The sequence below is a fragment of the Centruroides vittatus genome, unplaced genomic scaffold (assembly GCF_030686945.1).
Source record: "Centruroides vittatus isolate TY-2023 unplaced genomic scaffold, ASM3068694v2 contig_549, whole genome shotgun sequence".
Taxonomy (NCBI): Eukaryota; Metazoa; Arthropoda; class Arachnida; order Scorpiones; family Buthidae; genus Centruroides; species Centruroides vittatus.
The window spans coordinates 1314895-1342844 of NW_027122325.1; the positions used below are offsets into that span (position 1 = coordinate 1314895).

General features: G+C 25.9%; 2 protein-coding genes across 3 annotated transcripts in view; one reads left to right on the forward strand and one right to left on the reverse strand.

The window, feature by feature from the left end:
• LOC136978699 (protein FAM50 homolog) overlaps positions 1-27950 on the forward strand; it is a 335477-nt gene that overhangs the window by 247961 nt on the left and 59566 nt on the right. The window lies entirely within an intron of this gene.
• The window catches only part of PolA2 (DNA polymerase alpha subunit B), an 83323-nt gene that overhangs the window by 16659 nt on the left and 38714 nt on the right, over positions 1-27950 (reverse strand). Inside the window, exons 15-17 of one of the 2 annotated variants that reach the window (XM_067274463.1) lie at positions 26345-26404; positions 25173-25296; positions 17857-18018 (exon numbers count right to left, since the gene is read on the reverse strand). In XM_067274463.1, the coding sequence (XP_067130564.1) occupies positions 17857-18018; positions 25173-25296; positions 26345-26404 (346 nt within the window). Of the gene's footprint in view, positions 1-17856; positions 18019-25172; positions 25297-26344; positions 26405-27950 lie in introns of those variants that run through there. The other variant, XM_067274464.1, reaches the window with a different exon arrangement.

Genomic DNA, 27950 nt, shown 5'->3' on the forward strand with positions numbered 1-27950 from the left:
TTTGAGTCTATTGATATTTTACAAAATACATTTCTGTAGTCATTCATGTCATTTATTTAAACTCCATAATGACTACTTTTTTAAAATAGGTTTTGATTAAAATTTTATTATTTGATAATTTTCCTATTTAATCATATTCCATATCAGCTCGCCAATGACTGAGTGGATAGAACCATTGAACAGAGCCATTGAAAATTACCAGGTCGCGGGTTCGCTCCTGACCAACAAGCTCTTCTATTTTTGTCTCGTTCTGCTGGCAAGAGCATTAAGAGAGTCTTTTTCTAGCTCATCATAGGCTCGATCAGGCCCATAATGAAGCATCTGGGTAGTGAAGAACAAGGCACAAATATCCGAGACAACCACTAAAAAATTTGAAGTTTTCATGACCTCCTGGAATCGAACCAGGATCCCAGCAGGATCCTTAACAGCTTGATCATCCGGCTAGTTGACCAACACTCTGAAAACGTGAGGCATTCATATTCAGGATTTTGCTCACGCATCAAACACGTAGATAGAGACCGGATGATCGAGGCGGTTAGGGTATCAACCTGCTGCTATGGAGGACAAGGATCGAATTCAAACAGGTCGAATAAATTCAGAAATTTTTCAGGGGAGCGGTCTGTCCCGAATATGTCGAGACGACCTGATTGCCCTAATTATGGGACTGGCATAGAAAAAAGGCCCTCTTATCCTGCGGAAAGAATTTAAAAAATAATTATAAATTTTAAATTAAAATAAAATTTTGTACACTAAACTTAAAAAATTATTATGTTTACATTAATAATAATAATTCAATCTAATATTGTTATAAATTACTAAAATGCTCGCTTTTTTTCATCTATAAATATTTATTGTTGAAATTCTTTAATTTATTCAGCGTAAGTTTAACATACAACACTAAAAATGATATATATTTCTCTTCTCTTTTCCAAAATTTGCAATAAGAAAATATATACTAGAATTAAAAGAAATAAACATTACTAAAAATAAATTCAAAACTGAAAGCAATATAAAAATTTCTCTGACGTTTTTACGCTCACCAGAAGTATACATTATATATATTTAGTCAAATTTTGTTAATAAGATATAAAAATAGCGAAGAATAATGTTTATTATGAATATTTAATAATCGTAGAAATTGTCAGCTTTATTCGTAACTTATTGAGAATTGCTGCTTTGTACTGTCATTGATGCGATTGGATATTGAGGAGCACGCAGTGGATTGATCCGTTCTCAGGATTATCAAATCTGAAAGCTTGAAGGGAAATAAATGGCTAGAGAATAAAGGAAGAAAATGGATTGAAAATATTTGAAAAAGGTTAAGCACTAAAAAAGGGTTGAAGTATTATTATTTAAGGCATGAATGTTGAAAAAAGCTGAGAGCAGTCCAGAACAGGCGTGGAAATACTTGTGAAAATAGTAAATAAGTATATTTATCAGAATGGAATAGAAAGATATCGCTTATAAAATATGTAGAAAAAGCACTTAGACGTTCACAAAATAAACTACTCTACGTTATATCGAAGGGATTCTACGGGATTCTATCAACGGAATGTTATTTGGCTTGAGCCCAACTTCAGTTATCAAGATCTTTGCCATATCCCAGTCATCATCGTTTTTCTGATAGTATTCTGTATACATGCTTAACCACTCGGGTCACTAGGCATTTTATTCCCCTGGGAAACACTGACAGAATAATACAAAATGTAAAAAAAATTTAAAAAAAAAATATTCATGTTTTATAGCAGTTTACAGTTTAACTGTTTATGGAACAGTGTCATTAGTTATTCCTTTATCTGAATAGATATAATTTCCCATCTCCCGAATGATCTTTAGTATAGGCAGGGCACTATTTGAAGTGATCAAGAAGATCTTTTTCCTTCTACCTTTCATATTCCGGCACTGCACTAATAGAAGTATTTCAACCGGTGATAACTTCTTTACCCTCTTACAAAATTTAATTGTACTTCTTTTTGATCAAAATGTTGTATAGCTTAGTGTAGTTAAACAAAATGAATGATTAAAATAGAATACTATTGTAAACCTGCCGTACATAAATCCGAGTAATCATCCACACTAGAAATTTTTCAAATCGTACAATGAATATAAATGTATATTTTAACATGGAATAAATAAAATTAGTCCACGTCATAATTTAATCGTATAAAACTAATATTTACAAAATAATAATAAAGTTTCCTCAGAATAATACGACGTGTAAAACTATTCTTAAAAGATTTAATGTATTGTAGTCAAGACCTTTTTATCCTATATAAAGTGTTCTTAACCTTTGTATTATAATCATACTTAATGTTAATTTTTTTCCGCAAACAGAAAACGTGACTTTGTTACAGTTTATTCGACTTTTTTTTAAAAAAAGGGAGTTTTTAATGGTTTCAAAAATTCCATTTTTTTCTTTTAAATTCCTTTTACTTTTACAAAATAAAAATTGTTAATTCAAGGAAAGTAAATGTGACTACTGCAAATTCTTAAAATTTATATATTAAATCTATAAGATATCATTTATATTAATAGTAAACAAGAATGAATGCTTGTCAACGGTGAATAATCTAATAGATAAGATAACAAATATATGTTATAAAGTATAAGTTTCTTCAAAATAACATCCTCCTTCTACTTTATTAAAGCCACTAAAATAATAATAAAAATAAAATCTGTAGACGTAACATTATTACAGGCTACATTAGAAAAATGAAAAATTTCTATTTAATAAGAATCCTATCTTATCAATTTTTCCTGAAAATATATAATAATAATAAAGTATTTATTTGACAAAGTTAGAATTCTAAATTTTTATTCAATTAAATATTCAGAGCTTTCGTTCAAAACATATTCTATATAATTGAAGACAAAACGTAATTCCTTTTACATTACTATACATTTCCACATTATACAATTATTCACGCACAGTATAGAAAAGATCGTAGACTAAATTGAAATTAGAAAACATTTATAAATATTATAAAATAGAGTAAAATACGATATGTTAAGAAAGTATTTTTCTGACTCGGATTAGAGAAAGTCAACTAGACTTTAAATGGCTACATAAAATTTCCAAATTTTGTCTTAAAAAAAAAGGAAAAGAAGAATAGAATCATAACCTTAAAATAAATCTGATCATTCGGATCTGGAAAAAACTATATTGAAGTTTCTAGTGCTAGTAACGTTGAGAATAAAAAATGAATGCTCAGAATAAAAAACATCAAAATTTTTCAGAATTATTGCAATTTTGAACATTTACGAGCATGGATATGTTCTCGTAGAATTAAAAATGAGTGGAATTTTTTAAAATTCTCAAATTCAAGAATATTCAGAATTCTTTCCATATATTTTGTTGCAAAAAAGGTAAAGAAGACCACAAAAAGAACTTTATTTGTCAAAGTTTACGCGCTTATAACGCATCCATCATCGAAATATTCAAACGAAATATAAAACTCATATTGAGTCAAGTGAAACAAATAATATATTCGAAGTGAACAATTAAATATAATCAAATATAATTATGAACTGTATCAGATTAATTAGGTATAAGCTTAAATAAAAATAAAATAAATCGTTGCTAAACTTTGGGAATTATATTTTAACTAGAATAAGACAAATTACAGTTTTAATTAGTATGTAAATAACAACTATAAATTTAAAATAATAAAATGCTGGTATAATTTATGTTTTGCAAAATATTCATACATAACCTGGACAAAAATTTATTAACGTAATAAAAACAGGAATTTCTAGGCTCTCGTCTCAAAGATTCATAAGATTATTTCTCGTAGGTCATTTTACAGTTAATTAATAATTTTTAAAAAATTATGAAACTTCTGTAAGAATGGCAGAGTTCTTAATGAAATATTTCCTAAAAATATTGAAGATTATTAGCAGTACGTTCTTTTTTTCATTCAACATATAATACCTTTTTGTTGTAGTCTTATTATCTTGTATTGGTTCAATATATAAAGAATCGTACATTCCTGTTATCGGGTATTTTTTGTATTTTTGACCTTTCCCAAAAGATAATTAAACGCTCTCAAAACTATAAAGTAAAAAGTTAGACTTGCAAGTATTTTTTATCACTATATATACTAGGCTATATATGTCCCTGTATTTTAATAATGTTCCTGCTTATATATTTATAAATTATAATATATATATTAACTTATTAATTTACTAATACATATATATATATATATATGTTACAGTCAAAACCCGTTTTTAGTTAGAACGCGTTTTAACTAGACAAAACGGGTTTTAACAAAGACGTCCAGTATAAACTAGTTTCAACTAGTTAAAACGCATCCTAACTAAAAACTGGTTTTGACTGCAACATATAGAGTGATTCGAGGTAAGATGATAAGCGGGAAAAGATGCCTACTTTTTGATATATTCAAACGGTGACGTCAGATATTGTCATGTATTTGTATGATGAAATCGTTGGGCCAATACTGAGTGCGGAAACCTGTAGTTGGCTACCGTTACCTCATTTTCTACATCTGAGAAGAATAAAAGCAAGATGATAACGAAGTTTTTGTTCTGAAATGTTTATAGAATCATTTTAAAACTAAAAGTTAAAATAGAATTTATGAAAAATTGCGAACAACAATTCATGTGTGATGTAGTTAAGGTTCTAAAGTTTCCATTGTGAGCTACCGCCGATCCCGATCGGACATGCTAGAACACGCGACTCCACTAGGCATCTTACCCTGACAATTGGGAAAGATGCCACATTTTTCATGGGGTAACATGCCTATTTTTTGTTAATTGAATTCCAATATGCCTATTTTTAATAAATTTTTGTTTTCTCGTTTTATTGCAGGATATGCATAGAAATTATATAAAGACTTCTCAAAATGGTTTTTGGACTGAAAAAAGCTTTCTTAAAGAGCACGTTACAACGGGCGGAAACTTAACAATACTTATACTGTGCTGTTATACTTACTACGAAGTACTTTGTACTACATATGCAATAAATTAAATTTGGTTAAGATATTCGAAAAATAATTTTATGTAATTATATTTTTTATCTTATCCTAATGGCATTTGGCATCTCACCCGGATACTTGGGGTGAGATGCCTAAAATGCCAGACAGTAAAAAAGTCGTCATTGCAAACACAATATACAGTTATTTTTCATATACTCCAAAGTTTTATTTGAAAAACATGCTCGAGAATATGATATTTTCGTTAGAGGCCTCCAAAACCCAAAATATCGCTATAATTTCCTTCATAAGCAAAATGTTAGGCATCTTCCCCCGAATCACTATACATAACTTTATTTATTTTCCCCAAACATATTTATGTAGCTAAAATTAGTTTTAACTAATGTTAAAAGTTAAAACTACTTTTATCTAAAATCAAAACAGGTACTGTACAGCAGTAGTACCTAAAACTAGACTAAGAAACTATCTAAACTAAACTAGAATTTACTGCTAGTCAAAAATGAATTTGAGTTAAAACTAGTTTTAACTAGACAAAACGGGTTTTAACAGACATCCAGTATAAACTAGTTTCAACTAGTTAAAACGCGTTCTAATTGAAAACGGGTTTTGACTGTAACATATATATTAGTAAATTATAATATATTCCTATATATTATAATTTACTTATTTATCTGTTATTGTTATATTAAGTACATATATAATTCAAAATTTCTGTGCTTTTATACCTTAAATGATCTTATCGTACCTAAAAAGTTTAAATCGCATATTTTGTATAATTAATTTTATTTACATTAATTAACGATAATATAAAACGTTATTATATTAGATGGATAAATTCATATATTTTTATTAAATTTTTAAACTTATTATCTTTTCAGAAAATTCTTTAATTGCTTATTTTCTTCGATTTACTTATTTTTTTCTGTAACGCCATTATAAATTATAATATTTAATATCTATTTATAAGTTAATTATATAATAATTTTTTATATTTGATTTGAATTATATTATGTACACATTCTATTTTAGATGTACAGTAGTTGAATCCAACATTGAAGATGAAAAAATGTTAGAGCGGAAAGGATCATGTACTGACAGGGATATTAAAAATAGCTGTAGAAGTATTATTTCGTATTTTATTGGCAATTTTTCCGAATATACAATGAGCTATTCTGTCGTATAAAGAATGTGAATATATATTCTCGGTCTGTTGTTTGATTTTTGGTCGTTCTTACATGTCGTTCTACGTGTAACGCTACGTTAGAGTATGCCTGACGTTATTGACCCACAGTCTAACGTTATCTGACACATACCATAATATATTTAACTATTATTTTAATGTTTTGATGATTTTTTGTATATGAAATCGATAAATCTAATAAAGTTTTAAATAATTCAATAAAAAGGATTTGTTTTCTTTTAAAGGAATTAAATTCTTGTAATTGAAACTTACTGATTAAAACAAATATATTGATCATTACAGTAGATAGGTTCAAAAGTCAAATATATTCACGCCAATTATATATTCAAAGATCACGAGGCATCTTAGATATTCCTCATTATTACTACTGTATATCATATTTTATCGACTTAACCAGACTGACTTGTAGATCCATATCTAAGAATACGGAATGTCTATTATAAATATTCATTTATTCAATTTTCCGATATTGATTTTCGACTGCACAACGTGTAATTGCAAGTTAAGATATTAATAATAATAATAATATCTATATAATAATTTTATTAGTTTTAAAAAATATATGATACTTTAATTACATTATAACAAAATATCTGCAGAGAATATTTTTGGTATAAAATTTTTAATGGTTCATTCAAAAAACATGGCAATATTTTATTCTTCACTATGATATAATATAGGTTGTTACATGGCTACAATACATATTTTATATCGGTGTACCGAATAAATAATTCTAAAAAATAATTTTTATTTCAGATTTGAGTATTCCTATGTAATTTTGTGTTGTTTAGCGGCCTTTTTTTTTCTATCTTTTCTTAATAATATGCCTTTTAAAATCTGTTTGAAAGAATTGACAAGTCAATTCAAATCACAAAAAAACAAGTTTATTTTTAAATTCATAACGAAGTAATTTTTTTCGTTACAAATTTAAGAAAAATAGCTCTTTTTAAATTTATATTTGAAAACTTTTTAAAATAATATCATGTTTTAAAAACGGTCAGGTATTTTTATTTTCGTAACGAACGACCGTATAAAATTTCTAAATTTAAATTAATTTATTTTACACTAAATGATACATTTTGTTTATAATTTGTGCGTTTACATCAAGCTTACCTTTTAAGTTATTAATTATAATTTTTAATATTCATTATGGCTCTTTAAAATTAATGAATTAATTTAACAAGCACATTACAGTGATTTATAAAATAGAATTTCCCTTCTGTTAAAATCATTAATATTAATTTTATTTTTTTCACATTCTTTTAAAATACGATATATATTGATTATTATAAAAATTGATGTTTGTTTTTAAGTGAAAATATATTTATGCTTAACTACATATAAACTTAATTATTTAACAATTTAAGAATAAAATACTGTATTCTAAAATCATTATTTTAATCCTTATTATATATTTTTTATAATAACAATTAATAATATGTAAGATTAATTTTTAACCAAAGCTAGACTTAAACCATTATACATTAAATCCAAGATAAAAATATTAGAAAAACAACAAAGAATAAAATACAAACACAATTAATAATTATACAGAATTTTTTTACACATTTGTTTAAAATAAGACAAAGTGGAATGTAGTAATCCCTCCAGTTCGTTCATTGATGACATGACTCAAATAAAAAAAAAAAAAAAAAACATTGAGAGACATCTTTGAATATGTAAACATAATATTGGAGTATTGCGGGCTGGGACTAGAAGGCCCATTGCATTTGGCGGTAAAAGGTAACTAAAAACTATTAAATAAACAATAATCTATCAATATAAATAAAACGCTTAAAAGGTGCACTTTTACGAGTTTATAAAATGTCATTTAACAAATCTGTTTAACAATAAATAAACCTTATCAACTTCCTTTACTATCTGATTAAGCAGAGAAGAGGGGTAAACAATATTGTATGAATGATTGAAAGTTTGTGAGAACGAAAAACAGGTTTATACGAAATCTACTTATAAAATCGCCACAATATTCCACATTGGATTAAAAGAACCTTCATAATTTTTTAATAAGAAACTTGAGTTGAACATTATTCCCAGATTCGACAAATGAAATAGGAAAATCATCAATAAAGAAAGTCGGTTTGGGAGTGTTCTGGGATAATGGAAAGCACAGCTACTACATAGCTACATTCTGTAGGAAAAAAAACACACGTAGGAAAACAGAGCGACACTCTACAGAATGTGATTCCAAATAGATGGCTTCAAATTACACTGTAACCATTATTGATCAGTTTTATATCAGCAACATATGCAACTATCGTTGAGCTAAAATGAAAAAGAAGCTTACTTAAATATGCAACAAAAATTAAAGCACTAAAAACTGTTGGGGATTCCAGAGAGAGGGGAAAAATCTGTAAAGAAAAATCGTTAATTTTTACGTGATATGTTCTTAACAAAAAATAATAATTCAGTCAAGTATCAAAGGTTAGATTTACATCGAAATCATTATTTTATATAAATTAAATCATTTTAAACACGAATAATAAATTAAATTAATATTTAAGATCTCAATAATAAAGATAATATAAAATCAGTGGAATGTATTTAATTAAATTTATTTATTAATTTAAAAAAACTCATAAAGAACAAAAGATGACTTTATAGTAGATTAAACTATTTCACAGCTTATTGTTAAATTTATAACAAATTCAAATATAAAAACCTAAAATAATTAAATAAAAATCATGTTGTACACGCGTGTATGAAAATTTCATCTAAATTTGAAACGTTTATAACAAAATCTCTTAAGAGATGGCGCCACATTTAATTTTGTTATTTATTTTGATTAGTAATACAAATATTATTTTAAAATAAAATCTCGTCAGGAAAGTTACGCAACTCGTTGCTAGATTTTAAAATTATTCTAAATCTGTAAAAGTAATTTTGAATGCTGTAAATTTAAATAAGCATTGAAAGGACTTACAAATTCATTTAGGATATTTTCTGTATATATTGGCATATCTAATATATTTTATATTCAAATAAATAATCTTATTCTAACACCTTTTCAATCATTCAAACTTTAATGATAGTTAATTATTCTTCCTTTAGTTAATATATGAAGATATCTGAACATAAGTTTATTCAATGTCAAATTGTTATCGATCATTGCAAAACAATTATAATAAAAATATCTCTATTCGGTGATGGTTTTAGTAGTAAAGATGTCTTCAGTTCTGTAATTATGATATCAGAAGGTAACATTTTTAAAATTGTAGTAGAGATGCTTCCTATTTGTTAAAAATATTTTTTAAAAAACTTTCTTTGAAGCTGTTAAGAATCAATTGTAAAAAAGAGATTTATTCTTTAAAAACCGTTTAGTCCATTCTGCATAGATTCAAACCGTGACTTTAACGTGTCTAACAATAGTTAACAATGACTGGCCCATGTCTAAAGGTCTTTTCTACATCTTGTTTCTATAATCTATTCCGAGCATTCACTTATTCAACTCTTTTGTAAATTGTTTGATAAATAGAAAACATTTTGCCAAATTATTTTGTCGTTAAAATATTATTATTCAAACATAATACATTATATCATTGTAATTTTTGAACCACAAGAGATATTTTAAATATTCACTTTCGAATTATTCTCGATTCGTAAATTCAAAGATTACAATTAAATGTTTAATTTAATGCGAAAGTTAATTATGAATTATCATAAATACAGCGCAAGTGATTTCATTATTATTTAATCATTCAAAAAAAAAAAAAAAAACCAAAGTTTTAACTTATATTTAAATAGTAATCTGCTAATACACTAGTGAATTCTTTATATTTTACTTAAAATATTTCAAATTATATTTTTGTGTATTCGATAATGTAACAAATGATAAGATTATTTATACTTTAAAATACGAATAAAATGTATACGCAGTTTTATCCAAGCTACAAAAGTAAAGTAAAATCAAATGTAAAGAAGTTTTTCTGTTCTGACGAGTGTATTTCACAGAAGAAATGTATTTTCTGATAACGTCGCAAAAAACATATTCTTGAATATATTTAAAAAATACAATAAAACACGCATCTTTGTTAAAAATTTTCAAGTTTTTCTCTATCATAGTGTAAATTAGTTATTTCTTTTCAAATATAGAAACGTTTTTATTTTTTCATAAAATGACGGAGACAATGAAATACGTTACTTCCTGCAAGCATCCCTTCCCTTAATGCGTTATATTTTAATATATAGTTTCTATTAAAAAATTTTAAAATATTTATTACCTAATCTGAATAGCTACAATGAAATTTCAATTCTTTTTTCCAAAGTAATCTTCGAAAAATTGAAATTTTATTGTTGCTATTCAGGATTATCAATCACTGTTCTATATCCTTTGTCAATATAATCTTCGTTAAAATCATTACGAATCTTTCCATAGAATTCCTTTCAAAATGTATTGTATGCTCTCTGTGTTTATGCATAGAGATATCACAACTCATAAATATTTCATATTATATTGTTTTTCCACAAGATGATTTCTACTTTACAACTACATAAAGCAATAGTTATCATCATTGTTTATACTATTTGATTTCATAACAGGTCTGGTCTTTTTATTCATACAAAAAGACCAGTTATTTAGTCTATTTACACTGATTGCCCAAAATCAAATGTAGAATAACTCATCGAGAAGTGATAAGTAATCTACAACATAAAAATATTGTACTTTATGTCTATAAGCTTAAATTAATCCTATCTGGAATTTTATGTCAATGGATAATAATGAAATTCTAGTAATTGTAATTTGTGTTGTTAACATTTTATTAAAATCAGTAACGTGTCCAGGATTTTGAGAATATGAATGCTGCTCAAAGCAGATTCCGGGATCCTGTCGTTTTTCAGAGAATGTTACTCAATTACCTTAAAATTATCTTAGTTATCTAATCTCGCCTAATTAAAGTCATGCGAAATGCGTTATTTATTTTCATTTTAAAGTAAGAAAACCGATTGCTTTGGTATGAAGGGAACTGCACCGCAATAAGCACCCCATGCACATATGTCCTTGATTAAAGAATACCAATGAAGGACTTTTGATAATTTGATTTAATTAGTCACAAATTAATTTCTACTTTTTAGAACAAGTTTTTCAAACTTTTTCTCATCGCGGACCAGTAAAATTACGGATAATTTTACATATACCAAGTAATTATATGCGACTATGAATTATGCTTATTTATAGTTATGCACGTATAATAAGTCTAGATTAATATTTAAATGTCATCCGTAATCGACTGCGCCAGCTTTAGTATGATCAAATACTAATATTTTTCTGCGGACCAGCGGTTGAAAAACTTCTCTAGAATACATCAAATTTCCTATTTTATATAACAATGAATTATACTTATTTTAGAAAATGATTTAATAAAACAGTAATTACTTTGCTTCATGAAACTTAAAAAACATAGAACAAAGAATAAATGTTATACAGTTGAATGCAAAATCTTAAAATATTGATACTCTAGAATGAAATAGCGTGCCAATTTTTAACATAAAAATATGCAATTTTAAAAGAAAAATTATATTTTGTTCAAATCGATACAATTTGAAATAAATGGCATAATAATATAAACCTGTGTACAGTATATTTATATACAAAAGACAAAAATATTGGATTTTACACGAACACGTCAACATATCTGCACACTTCTAATCTTTCATATTCAAATACATTTATAGTCTACTATATTTTCTACTATACAATATAATCTCGCAGATATCATCAGTACCATTTTCAATATATTTCATCTATTTGAATCTTGTCAAGGGCTCTTAAAGGTTCATTAATTTTTAAATTAATAACTCACAAAATGTGTTTCAATGACCAGTCTTCAATTGATAAAACTGTGCTGATGCCTCCACCAACAAATCAAGTATTTATTTATTTAAATATATATTATTTACGTTCAAAATTTAATGCATTTTTTTTAAAACGATAAAACTTATATCCTTAAACTAAAAATCCTTTTTAGTGTAAGGATTATTATAAATTCAATTCGCCTAAATTCACTCTCCGGTGATTCAATATGGAGAATTGAATTCTCAACGGACCATAGCAAGGTTAATTTACTATACATATTACATATGATTTTTCAATATTTTGCGTATATATACAGTATATTAAAATATTATAACTTTTTCCCAATTACTCTGTAAGTGATTTGTCTTCACAATTACATTTTTTATTCAATTTAATAGAGTCGAAAAATCTGAAAGTTGCTAAATTTAACTACGTATGCTTTCTCCTTTATTAATTTAATTGCATTTTGAATTAAAACACCGCCACATTTGCTAATTATTATTTTACGATCTGTTTCTAGATACTTTCTGCAATTTGCTCCATTCAATACCTTCCACAGAATTCTAAGACAAGACATCAGTTGTGTGAAGCGAACGATCTCATTATTATTTTCATCGCATTTCTTTAGATATGTAAAAGTTACTTTGATTTTTATTACTAATGAACATTGTATCATCTGCATTCTCTAGTGCTTATCAGGATTTAAACGTTCATTTACGTCATATTTAATTAGTTCAAAACTCATTCTCGATTCAACAAGAAAATATCAAAAGATTAAAGTTTAATTTTAAGAAATCTAAAAACTGAAATATTTAATTAAAAAGAATATACTACTACTAATGAGAGCGGATTCTGGATTCATATTTCAGCTGCCAAATGGCTTACTTTTAAACGGAATAAATTACAAATGAATACAAGACTCGTCTTGAAAATAGACTTGATTTGTTACACGAGACATTAATGCACAACGATTATATACCAATCTTTTCATCATTTTGTATCGTGGATAAAAAATAGGAAATGAAGCCACTATCAACAAAAAAATTCCTAAAATCCGGATCTAATTCGAACCTGAATTCTTCATAAAAACAGGAGAATCTCATATGCTGCGGACTCCAACAACAGCTTGAAAATGGAGCTTTTAATGTTTGAATTTATTGCCAAAATTATCTTAAAACACGTTAGTTTTTTTTTACTTTCATGACAGTATGTTTCCATTAATCTAAAAATAACATTGAAGATTAATTATATAAAAATATTTTATTTATAAGAAATAGCTTTTATAAACGTAATTTATTTCCGAAGCTTTGAAAGCAATTTCGTTATAATTAATATTCTACATCCATTTCCTGTAATATATAATTAAGTTCCAATTAACAACTTAATGTATTTCGTTCCAATTTTATATACTGCAGAAATATATACATATGTATAATTAATATAAAATAATTAGTTAATTATTAATTAAATAGGCCTATAGAGCCCAAAGTTTCATTCGAAAATTAAAATATTTGGTAACTATGTCTAATATAACAACAATAGTCTGGACACTGTCTGTCAAAGAACAGAATTTATAATAATTAAAAAATTACTTTCTCAAAATAATAATTACCCTTAAAATATTTTATTACTGCTATAATAGATACACAAATGTATTTTTAGCAGAAATATTGATCATCAATATTTTTCTTAAAAGTATTATCTTACATTTATAAGTATATCTTAAAGTAAAAGCTAATTTGTAATAAAAGTTTAAATAATTCTAATGTAAGCTAATCAAATAAATTATATATAATCAGGACTATCCAGAGCTTATATGGAACCTTAAAGTAAAACTGGCCCTTTTAGCCATTTTTTTCCGTATTTTTTTAAACAAATAAAATTATTAATAAATAGCAATCTTAAAGATTTTACTTTTTATTAGTAAAAATAGCATTAATTTTATAAGAATAGGAATCACTATGCCCCCAGGTTTTCTCTGAACCCAGAAATAATCTCCTCTTGACGCCCTTTACATAATGACAATCTGATCTATGCTAGTGAGAATGGAGAAATCAATCAAGAAATGGAGCAATCAATCGATAAGTGCCATCTCCGAGACAAAAGTTAATAATCATGAACTCCATCCACTATGATCTTGGGCTTCCTTGTTAGTCATATGATTGTGCCACTCCAGTTCTTGAGGTCTTCTGTCCACATTCTTCTAGATCTATCCATTTTCTTGTATGTTCTGAAGTATCCAAGCAGGAGTAAAATCAAATAATCCCCTGATGAGTCTCTCAAATGTCCGGCATATCTCCATTTCTTTGTTCTTTCTCTAGCTCTTCTCTAGATTTCTTTATTGATAACTCTGTCGGCCATTTAATCTTTAGTCAGTGTCTAAAACATCAGCTGTCCAATGCATTTATTCTCCTCTGAATTTCTTTATTCCATGTCCAAGTCTGTCGTGCATATAGTATGACTGTCCATACATTTTGGAATTCTGTATTTTAACTGCTGTATTGGGAGAAATTCTTTGCATTTCCAGAAAGTCTCTCCACAAGTGTAATTCTTCTCTTGACCTCAGCAAGGCGGTTTCCTCCTCATTGATGACCATGCTTCTGGTAGTTGAAGAAATCAATCACTGATATTCTTTCTCCTACATCAAAGTGATAGTCTCTCTCTTTTTTATTATAAATCATTACTTTGTTTTCTTAATATTTATTTTTATGGGATATTCTATTTCTATTTTTCAGAGCTTTTCTTAATTTCAATTTTTTTCTGGTTATCATCATCATATTGTCTGCATATTTGATATTGTTTACATTCTGTCTTCCAACATTAATTCCTATTATATCGTTTAGGCCAGGGGTGTCAAACTGGTGGCCGCGGGCCACATGCAGCCCCTGATGTGATTTTTCGTGGCCTGCAGCTAAGATAATCTGGAATAAAGTGAAATACAGAACATTATGTTACAAAGAAAAGCATGTAAATGTTTTTTCTTTTTTCATTGGACCTTTCTTTTTTGAAGTTAAAAAAGCACCGACTTCAATACAACTGGAATTAATTGATTTCCAGAATGATTCGGTTTTAGAAGACAAATATTGAGAAGTAGAAACTCCCGAAATATATTCCTATTTAAGTGAAAAATACCCGGAAATTAAACAGTTTGCTGCACAAATTTTATGCTTTTTTCGAAGTACATACTTATGTGAACAATTATTTTCATGTATAAAATTAAATAAAACAGCTTACAGATCAAGATTAACTGATAATCATCTATCTGCCATAATGATGATCGTTTGTTCTCAGTCTTCGAATCCAGATATTGGAAAACTAGTAGGAGGAAGAAAGCGCTGGCAAGTTTTTGATAAAAACAATTAATTTTAGTTTTATAAATATGTATATAAAATAAAATAAATGTTTAAATAAAAGCAAAACTATAGCAATTATATATTGTTGAATTGAATTCACTGAACTACAGGGTGGGCCAAAGTCACTTTACCATAGAAAGAGCTCGCCTTTGTGAAGAGGAAAATGGGGGTCATTTAAAAGATGTTATATTTTATGTTTAGGCCAAAAAATCTCCAAGATGTGTACATTATAATGTTAAAAAGAAACTTATAAAATAATTACCATTTAAAAATGAAATAACTTTTTTACTTTTAAAGTGACTTTTGGCCCACCCTGTACATAATGTGTTTTAATTGCCCTATCTATGAGTATTCCTGCATTCTCACTTCAAATTATAATTTTAAGAAAATTTGTAAATGTGATGTGGCCCATGTGAATCTTACCAGTTGCATTAATGGCGTGTTGTTTAAATGAGTTTGACACACCAGGTCTATGCTTTTCTGAATAGTGCATATACAATAGGATTTAAATTCAAAATGTGTTTAAAAAATAAATGCCAATAATTAAAACACTGGATAAATTAACAGCTTTTTGTGAATGTTTAATCATCATCAAACAACTATAAAGTCTGTTTGATGACTGCGATTAAGCAATAAAAAATAATACTGTAATTAATTAAGTAAATGACCAGCATTTGCAGTAAATATAATTTTGAAATATCCTCACACTTTTCTATACCAGAACCATATGTTTAATCTGAATACAGAAGCATTTAATCTTTTAATAATTCTAACAAACAAAAAAATTCTGCTTTTATATTAATTTTAATTTTAAATTTTGATATTTTTGTAGTTATAATCTGTCTGTAATGCAAACCTTTTGATTCAAAATGTATAAATTTATTTACGCATATCTTATCTTAAAAAATCTAAAAATCATAAAATTTTACATTCCAAGATTATATTTGAATATATTTTGAATACATTTTGATATTTTTTTATTGTCTCAAGACATAATCTTTAAATATAATGAACCTATTATGAATTTATAACAAAACAATCATTAAAAAAATGATCATATTAATTAATTCTTTATTTGATTTGTTATTGATACTATAACATAAACTTTAACATAACATAACATAAACATTATCTCTAAAATAATGGTTATTTGCATAGTGTAAGTTTAGTTTATGTAAGACTTCTATTCCTTTCAAAATACTCATTAATCTTATAATAATTATAATTTATTTATTTATAAATTGATTACTAATATTTAATAGCATGAACCAACTAATATTGTTATAAATATTTCAAAGTTTACTAGTCTGCCTATTACTATTAACATTAAAATATTTATATACTGTTATTTACACATGATTTATTTAGTTTCCTAGAATTCAGATAAGTAAACAATACTCACATGCGAGAGTAAGTATTGCAAACTCTGAATATGTTATAGTGTGCTTGAAAAACTGCTAATTTGTTGACTTCAAATAAATGCATTTTCTAAAATGTTTGTATAAGTATTATGTATTTTAGAAAACATCTTCAATTACATTAAAATTCAAATAAAATTTTAATTGATGAAGCATACATATTGGATTTTAAATTCCAATAGTATAAATAGTAATATTTTGTATATTTATATTATATATATTTCATATTTCTTGATATATATTTAAATAAATAAATCCTTTAATATTTTACTTTCAAAAACATATCAATATTTTGATTGATGTGTGCAAATAACTATGGATTATTTGTACACATCAATCAAGATAAATGTTCTTGTTAGAAAATATTATAATATAAAAATAAAAGTTCTTGATATAGTTTTTATACAATATATAAGTTATTTGTAAAACATTTATACAGATATTCTTGAATAAATTTTGATTTAAATATAAATTTATCATTATTTTTTCAGTTTATCACAGTTAAATTATTTATTGATTAAACATTGGTTATAAGTCTAGAAATATTTATTAAATAGAAATAAAATTTCTAAGAAATACATTTTAAATTTGAGAATTTATTTAAAGTAAAAATTCATTATTTCAAAATTATACTTATTTATAAATATTGTGCATATTCAAAATATTTTTGTAGCTTAAATGGAATATAAAGATGATTGTTAAGTATATTCCATAAATATCCTGCTAATAAAGTTTAGTTTAAAAATTTAAACTAAAGCTTTAACTTAAAGCTTTAGTTTAAATTTAAGCTTTAGTTTTAAGCTTAAAGTTTAACTAAAACAGTTTTTAAACATATTTAATAAATATTGTTATGATAAAATATCAAGGCAATTTTATTTTTAATTTTAAGATAATTTAACATCTATTAAAAATTATATTTTGATATACAAATACAAACACAAATCACAAAAAGAAAATTGTAATTATTGAAAACATGCTAGTCAACATTTTCTATTCTAAAGAAGAATTTAATTGAAAACAAAATCATGTATTTATACATAAATAAAATAATTCAAAAATTTTACTTAAATATGTCATTTAATTTATTTTTTTTCTAAAAGTTTCAAAAAGTATAAAATTAAATTTTCACTATTTCAGCAATTATTTTTGATACTAATGATCCATTTGTAGATTCATATTCTTCTTCACCAATTGGATTCACTTGGATACGTGCAAAAGTTCCAGCTACCAATCCTTTTGTTAATCTTTCTGGATTGATGCAGCAGCATCCGTTAACATCCTATTTAAAATTATATAAAATTTATTTATAAATAAAATAGATACTTATAAATTTCATACAGATCAAATTTATTTCCAAATTATTCATCCTTAAAAGTACTAGTAAATGCAAATGAACTTTTTATAATTTATACATGAGCATAAAACTTCTCATTTTCTTTTTGCATATTTTAACTACTCTTTGCACCTCTAGATTTATAAATGAAGTTGACATTTTTATTTTGCCTATCATAAACTCTATTTAAATGCTTTTCAAAAATAATAAAAGTTAAAAACAAAATGTCTTTTTAAAGATGCATTTCAATGTAAAATGATAAGTTATTAAATAAATGTTGAATATAAATTTAACTTTGAATATTATTTTACATTAATTTAAATTTTTACTGCATAACATGAAAAGCTATTGAAAAGCTTTAAAATGAATTATCATCATTTTAAACTGTTATTACATATTAATTTACATAATTATACATTTTAATTCATTTTATATAATCATATTATGTTAAAGGAAGTCAAACATGCATACACTTCCATAAATATAAGGACATATTTGATTAAATATTTATCATAAAATACATTTTATTAATGTAGCTACACCTATTAATAGATGAACCATCCTATTAATGTAAATCAATGGACACATATGACTAATATTCATCAGTTGATAGCAATTGCTAACATTCACTATTGATTATTGATTGACATTCATCTATCATGTTAACCTTACATCATATTAATTATAAACAGAATTAATATTGCAGAAAAATAATTTTTTTTTAATAATACAAGCTTCATAACTTTTAGAGTAATTCTTTAAAAGTGAAAATTGAATTTCAACATAATTAACATTCAATGCAGATTTAATGAATATTCAAAATAATTACATGTAATGTAAAGTTTTTAAGTGTACATTTAAAATTATTACATTTTATAATAAAAATATATTAGTTAAATGATATAACAAATAAAATTTTTACCAAACCTATTTCTAGAAATATAAAATTTCTCTAACTACCAAATTTAAGAATGTGGCTCCATCTGTTATTTCCAGATATAAATAGAAAATTAAATTGTTATAATTTAAAGATGTAAATAAAATTTTAAAATTTTGAATGCTGAAACTAAAAATTTATAATTGGTTATGTATGTATATATAATTCTTTTGCTTGATTAATAAAGAATTAAAACACAATTAAAATATCAACATCTTTCAGTTTTTAATATATTTAAAGTTTCAAAACTAGTTATATTTGATATTTAAGAATTTTGATTTAATCAAATAATTCACTTCATTTTCATTTGTCAATGTTCTTTTATAATTCCACAGCATAAATTCCTGCAAGCCATTAAAAAAATAATATCAACACTTATAGATGAGCATACTGTAATCATATTCCAGATCAATAAAATTCCTGATTTTAGCAAGAGAATGAAAAATTGCACAGAGTACCTTATAAAAATGAACTATAGCTTATTTTTCAACAAGAGATGCAATTCCTTATTAAAAAATTAAATGCAATGTTTGTAAATAAAAAGAAAAAATCATTCTTATTGTAAAATATTATATAGAAAAACATATCATAATTAATTTGCAATATTAAGTCTTATAAGCATATACTTTATAATTTTAAAATTTTTTTGTATCTGCATGCTTTTTTTTAATTGTTGATGCTGCTGTTGTTTGCTTTTAGTATTTCCCTCCCCTTTTGTATTTTATCTGTTCAAGGTTTTATGTTGATGTAATGAGGAAATCTGTTGTCACATGAGATTTCTTAATTGTAAATAAAATAAATAAATAGAACATAAAGTAAATAAAACAATACAACAATAAAATTTAGCATGTAATAATGTTTCTTGATCTAAGCATTAAATATCTATAAACATTATTCAGTAAGGATTTTTTTAATAATATTTTTTATACAATGACTCACTAAGTCATATCATATTTAAGAAGTTTGCATCTTTTCAAAATCAAAGATGACACTGTGTTTTTAGTAATCAATCACTTGAGTTATTTAAAAGCATATGCTTATGAATATTTGAGAAAATAACAATAACTTCAACAATAATAAAAATTAATATGATAGTATAAACTGAGGGAAAATTTTATAATGAATGAAGTCATAGATTTATCATTTTGAACTATAAATGAAAATAAATCATCATCTCTTCTTATAGGAAAATTTAAATAAAAAAAAACATATTTAGAAAATTATACAACAGACTTAATTTATTAAAATTGAATTTATTCTTAAAATATTTTCAGAGTTTTATAAAATTCTCATGATCAGAAAAAATTTTTGATATAATTTGATTAATACTTTTGAATAGAATTCCTCAATAACACAAAATTGTTCAGTCTATTAAGTGATTGTATTAATTAAATTTCCAAATTTAATTAAACAATCTTACTTAAATTCGATTAAATATTTTTATACTATTAAGTAAGTTGACTCAATTCAACAATTTAATATTAAAGATACACAAATAAAATTTCAGTAATATAAAACAAATATGAAAGATATAAAAAAATATAAAATAATTCAATATATTTGATACTTTTGTCTCCTTAAACTGTATAAATGAAACACTAAGATACATCCTTAAATTGAAAAGGAGATACTTCAATTGCTTAAAGATAATTCATTTAAACTCTAGAAGTAATAAATGCAACTAACAAATCTTCATATGTGAGAGTAATAAAACTAAGGATCACAGAACTGCTCAAAAAATACATTCCTAAAAAATTATAATAATAGTTGTGTCAAGAAATTCTACAATATATCAATTGGTTGAAATTAGAGCAGTTCCAAAATACAAACTTTAGAAGTTTATATGATATCTGTAGACTATAAGTATATGTTCGAGTTCTACATAAGTAGGACCCATAGACCTCTAGAAGCCAGATTTCAAAGGCATAAGGCAAAAGTTTTAAGTGTAAATAACTATGGCCCATAAACCAACATCTACAAACCTGATGTATATATGTAATAAACCAACAACCACTGGCTTATATCTGGCTATTATATCACAATCATTTTAAATTAATTACTAAATAATTATTAAATCTAATAAGAGATGATACCTAACACCTCCCTCCAGTGACAAATTATTTAGTAATTAATTTAAAATAATTGTGATATAATAGCCTGATATAATCCAGTAGTTGTTGGCTTATAACTATGGCCCTTTCAAAAGTTAGACAGACATTAAAAATGGAGAAAACGTCCATTTTCATAGTAACATTCATCTTAAGATGGCTGAAGAGCCTGTGACAGCAATGTCAAGAGAATCATTGGTCAGTAAATAGCAAAAAGATGTTCATTTAATCTGAAAATTTGGACACTTATACAATGTGAAATTACAAATTTTAAGTTAAAATTCAGTTATAAAACATAAGACTAGTGACAACCTCGTGTCTTTTTTCTTCCAATATCTGTATTAAATCAGAGATCAAGACTTCAAAAAACACAGCAGTAAAACAAGTTAAATGACTATTATATCAGAAGCCTGAACAGAGATTAAGAATATTTAATCCGAAATGCATTGCTTATAAAAACAAAAAAATAAAATAGCTGTGTATTTTAAAGTCTTGGCTCTGTAAACAGTACGACTCACATTAACCAGTGACCAGTTGCATATGATTAAAACTTGTGAATGTTTTCATTGAATAAAAAATAAGCCTGAAGAAGAGCCCAGAAGGGGCTATGAAAATGCAAGTTTTAATCATATGCACACCAGTCAACTGGTTAATGCGAGTTGCATTGTTTATATTCATTCTGGTGTGTTGTGAGGTTAAGTAGTCTTGGCTCTAATTTAATGTGGGTATTGGAAAAAAAGGTGAGGTTTTTCACTAGTCTTATGTTTTATAACTGAACTTTAACTTAAATTTTTATATCCATTCCATTAAAAATCTTTTTTTAATTGGTATTATCAATTTTTTGAAAGACTTTTAAATAAATGTTACAAATTTTACATGATAGAAGCGTCCAGGTCCATATATTCACAATCATAGATAAATCTGTAAGTTCTATATAGTGCTTTACTACAATCTTTATTTTAATCTACATTGATTATTATTATTTTATATCTTTTGTATTAATTGTATTTGTATAAATACTGGTTTGTTTATAGATGTTAGCTCATTAAAACAAAATGAAATTACTATGATGAAATTCTATCAAAGAAATTAAAAACTAAAAAAAACCAAAATCTCCAGCAAAAGATGAAAAAATATTTAATGACAAACAACCCAGATGAATCAAATGTCATAATTTAAACAGAGTCATCATCTGATTGGTTGGTAAGTCCAGAAATAAATATTACACATAACATCAATATCAAATGATGTTATTTTATGTTGATGTTTTGTGTAGTATTTATTTCTGGACTTCAAAAAGAGATCTCCATGCTGGAAGGGTGTTGCTATCTTTGAAATTTATGGCCTTATTTTCTTACAAACCCTATTTATCTCCAGCTTTTCCAGCTGTGTGAGAGATGATTGTGTTCTAGTTGGTTTTTTCATTTCTTTAATATTTTTATTATCTAATTTCTTCTTTGTTTACATGCTGATAATGGCTATGCCAGCCAAGAAATACAGGAAAATTGTAGTTTGAATTTGCACAATATTGGCCAAACTGGACTTTTTTATATGTTGACATTCTGAAGATATATTCCCTGCTTTTGTTTTTAATATCCACCTCCCCATCCAGTGCATGTCATTATTATCAACAGTAAGAATGATGTGTTTTAGAAAAGTCATTTGTTTTACGAGAAGAATGTATTCCTTTTAAATGATTTAATCTATTTGGAAAATGATATCCATTCTCAAGATCTGGCTTTGCTCTATACCAAAAAACACTGGAGTTATAAATCTCACAGAATCATTATTGCTAAGACTATGTAGAAAACATGAAAATAAGATATCGTGGCTCTCACAAAAGCAGTCTCCAGGCAAGCAATCCAGGCTCCAAAATAATATTATTTGTTGGAATGGAATTTTACCTCTCAAACAACCTATAGAGACCACAAAATATAGCTCCAAGTATGCTTTTCCTCCACTATTCCACAAACCTGAACAGGTCATCACTGATGTTGAAAACTTGACAGAAGATTGTATGGGTGACATTAACAAAGAATACTATAGATGAAAAACCAGAAAAATGGATGAAAAATGATGGACAAAAAATTCCTTTGGCACACACCCCAAAATCCTCATACCAACTTGCAGAACTCCATCAATGCTTCCAGGCTATTTAACAACGACATCCTGTCTGTAGAGTGGATAACATTAAAGATCTGGTATTAATGATTGCCTTGTTGGTACAGTACATTGCATAGAATGACATACTGACAAGGCAAATTTTTCTTCAACCATTTGTGTGACCCTGAAAAACACCATTAATTTGCAATAAATAAAACTGATTTTACTGTTGCTTTCTAATGTATCATAATTACTTCATTTGCTACAGCCATACTTGCAGTGGAGCATACTAAAGTGTGTATACAAATGAAAGATTACTGTCACAGCTTTGACACTTTACCCCAACATTTGATTTTATCCTAGCTATTACAACAGAAGGAATTATTTTTAAGAAACATAATTCAGCTCAACAAATTCTATTCACAACCTGTTGCTATGGAACCAGGTAAGTTATTCCAACAATTGGTTTTTAAAATCAGGTAATCTTTACTTTGCCTCACTGTCTGAAACTCAAATTCTGTAATTGAGGGTATACTTACATCACCCAACCTTATTTAGCAGACTTAGTTAATTGCTACTTGTTGCTGATGATAATCAACTAAATACTGTAGCCTTGTCTAATGGAAAAATTGCACATGTGATAAATTCATAAAATTTGGCAGTGTTTGACTACATATACAATAAAATATAAACTTAAAAAATTTTGCAGTAAAAGCAGTTTGGGACCATATCTTTTAGTTTCTCTGCAAACTAACATTCTTAAATGATAACTTTCTAATTTATAATTAATTGTATGTTATTTTTATTTTTAAATTTACATTTTAAAGTTTAAAATTGTAGTTTTCAATCACAATCATTCCAATTCCAAATTTCAAAATCACACTTTATTTTTCTGTTTTATATTTACATCATATATACACATTACACATGTATAATCAACATCTCATCAAATCTTGTGAAGATATAATTTAATTATTGCTTTATGTGTATAACCAATTTCTTACAAGAAAGCATTTCCCCTGGATAAAAATGTCTGAAGTCAACACCATAAACAGGAGCCCTTAATTCAAATTTGCCTGGGCCCCATGAAGTTATAAGGCACTACTATATTTTGAAGAATTTTTTTCACAAGATAAATGTCAAGTTTATGATAAACATTCTATGATATCTAGAGCAATATCTGTCAATACATGTATACAAATTTCATTAAAAAAATTAGTTTATAGGTTTTGAAAATAATTTTATTTCTAAAACTCATCATATTCTTGAAACCAGGCCTATTTATTTTCAGTAATAGTAAAACTCAATTAAGAAATTCCTGCATTAGAAGTATCCCTATGTAAAAAGTTTAATTTTAAAAATTCCAAATTTTTCCCACATAAAATGTTCCCATTTAAGAAAATTTCCTACTAGTAAACTGAAATTATTCTCTAGAACAGAAAATGAATTCACTTAAGAAGTTTTTCAAGTGTATTCTATTGAAAATTCTGTACATTTAATTGCATATTGAAAAAGAATGTACAAAATTTTATGTATCATTATGCACATGACATTAGGTAACTTTAAACATAAATTTTACAGTTTTTTTACATGATTACCTGGTAGCCATGCTTGTAGCAAACAGTAAGTTTTGACAAGTGTTATCACTACATGAATAATACTGTTAAATTTTTATCAAGTTTTAGTACAGTATTTATAGATCTATGATTTTGCTTGTGAGGATCTTAAAATTTTTTCCTCACATAACAAAACCAAACAAGCAGAGTACATTAGACAAATCTCTAAATAATTAAACACTGTATAAGCAAAATCAATGTAATGTAGCAAAAGATTGTTAATTAAATAATCAATTTATAAGACATAATATTCATAATAAACAAATCAATAATTTATAACTATGCATTTTATTTATATAATTTCTAATTTGATAAACAATATAATTTGTAACTTACCTTAATAAAATGTCTTAGATCTGAAGGCAAAATTAAAATATGGGGCGAAACTGTTAATTTTGCGTATAATTCCAAGTGTTCATAACTTATATTGACTTCATTTGAGGGATAAAGTGGATAAAAACTGTAAGAAAAATTATTTATTCTTTAGAAAATTTACACTCAATATATTATTTGAAGTATGATAAGAATTTAAAATTTAGATTTAAATCAAGTAATATACACTAATTCTAAAATAAATAAATAAGTCAGTTTAAAGTAATCTTCAAAATTTTAACAGAAATTTCTATTTATGTTAAACTTATAGCATGCAATCTATATATCGTAATCCTTTGTGAATCACAGAAAAATTTTGGAAATAGTAAAAATCTCAAGAATTCAAATAAACCTTACAAAATGTGGCCTTTGCCAACTAATATTTTAGAAACTTAAACAACTGAAAAAATTTAAAAAAATTCTTCATAAAATATAAGATTGCTTTTTAATCAAACAAATTCTTCAAGCCTTGCATGTCAGCATAGTATTATATTTAAAAAAATAAAAATTATAAAAGAAAATTATGTAAAAGCAAATAAAATTTGCATCATAAAGAAATTTTATTTATTTGTTAAATTTATTTTATTACTTGATAATTGTGTTTGAATACACAAAAAGGTGTTTAGAAATCTAAATGTAACTAAATTTGACATGATGACATTTCAGGACATGCAGAAGACATTTCTATAAAAAAATATTTTGATCTAAATCCATGTAAATTTTTGGTTGACAGGACATTTAAAAAGTGTGGTTTATTAAGAACATGTAAATTCGATGTCTTGAAAGACAGTATCACACTGCATGTGAGAAGCAACACAAGGAATCAATTACAATTGGCAATGAACACATTGTTCATTGCGTCAAGTTTTACACCTTAAGAATTGAGATATTAAGCAGTATCCTCTGCATCACTAAGATTGCTTCCATCTGCTGTAATGCTTATAAACAAAACTAACATTTTTCATCTTAAGTATTACACCAAATAAGCTGAATGAAGTAATTATACTTAAATAACTTGAATAAAAATGTATTACATATGTCCATAGAATATAATTTATTTCAACTTTAATCATTTGAAATTTTAAATATAAACTGAAATTTAATTTTCAAATATTATTGTAATTAAAACTTCAAACCTTTGTTGATTAAGTATATGGCGACAAAGACGACCAAGTCGATCACTCATGGTCGATGGGCTATTAAAACGAAATAAAATTTCATTATATATTTAATTAATTAAAATATATAATAATATTAATTATGTTAATTCATAATACAATAATTAATAGAATATAAAAATACTAGCCATAACTAATCAAAAATAATGGAAGAAAATGTGAAAAAATTGATCTTTACTTAAAACTATTTAAGCTTTATTGAATTATAAAATTTCTTTTTTTACAACATTTTTCATAAAGACTGAATCTTCATCTAAATTATTAGATAAATTAATCTAATAATTTTTTCATTATCCTAAATTCAAAATAGAAGTTTTTAAATTCTCACTGTTGCAGCAACATAATCCTAACTTACCAAATATTTGTCAAACTTTGAATTTTGCTCTACACCATCTCAGTAGCGTAGCGAACATAACTGGCGCCCGACACTTTATTGGAACCCCTCTCCCCTCTCCAGAAACACATAGTTTGTCTTGGAGACCATTTGGGCACCCCTCTGCAAGTGGCACCCGGTGCATGATACACCCCCTTGCATCTGCCTCGCTACGCCACTGCACCATCCAGTAAATTGGTATATTTAACTTGTGATGGAAAATGTCATCCACCATGGATAACATTATCCAGTGAATTTTGTCAATACCACATTCAAAAAGTAATTTTATAAGTTTTAGAATTTTGATTTACTTACACATTTGAGAAAATCAATTTACCTCAGATGCTATGGCCTATCTTAAAATTAACTAAAGTACTGTACATTGCAGAATGCAAAACATTGTATTTAAGATTTATTAAATTATAAGAAAATAATCATTTATGCCAATCATTAAGTTTTTGTAATAAAAGTATTGATTTTGCTGATTACAACGACAAAACAGAAATGACGTGATTTTTTGTTTTTACTGCAACTACATTTAAATTCAAATTTATCTTAGAACAATCCATTAAATTTTAATGATTTATGCTGCATATATATAAACATTGAAAGACATAACTGAATTAATTCGAAAATAACTTGAACAAAAATTGGAATAAAAGTTTTGAATATACTTATACATATATTGTAAATATTAAAAATAAATTTTGAGTAATAATAATAATAATAATAACAATACCACACAAAATATACTATAATAGAGCCATAATCATAAATTACAAATAAATTTGACACTAAAGGAAGGCATTAAGTGCCATCTCATATTAAATGTAATAATTATAATTTAGTTAAATGATTTGTTTATATTTGTATATAGAGCCATAATCACAGATAAAACAATTCATCACAATAAACCTGACATCACTTTCATTGACAAATGCAGTAAGATCACTTATATAATAGACATCTCATCTCTGTTCCAAACATTCATAACATAAAAAGTGCTCACACTGAAAAAATTAACAATTACACTCCACTTGCTCAAGAAATAAGACAGATGTGGAGAATGGATAAGGTATTTATTGTACCTGTAGTCCTCTTTTGTACTGGTGTTATAACACATACACTACACAAATGTCTAGGAACATTAAATCTTAATAAAAACATAAATATGGCACTACAGAAATCTGC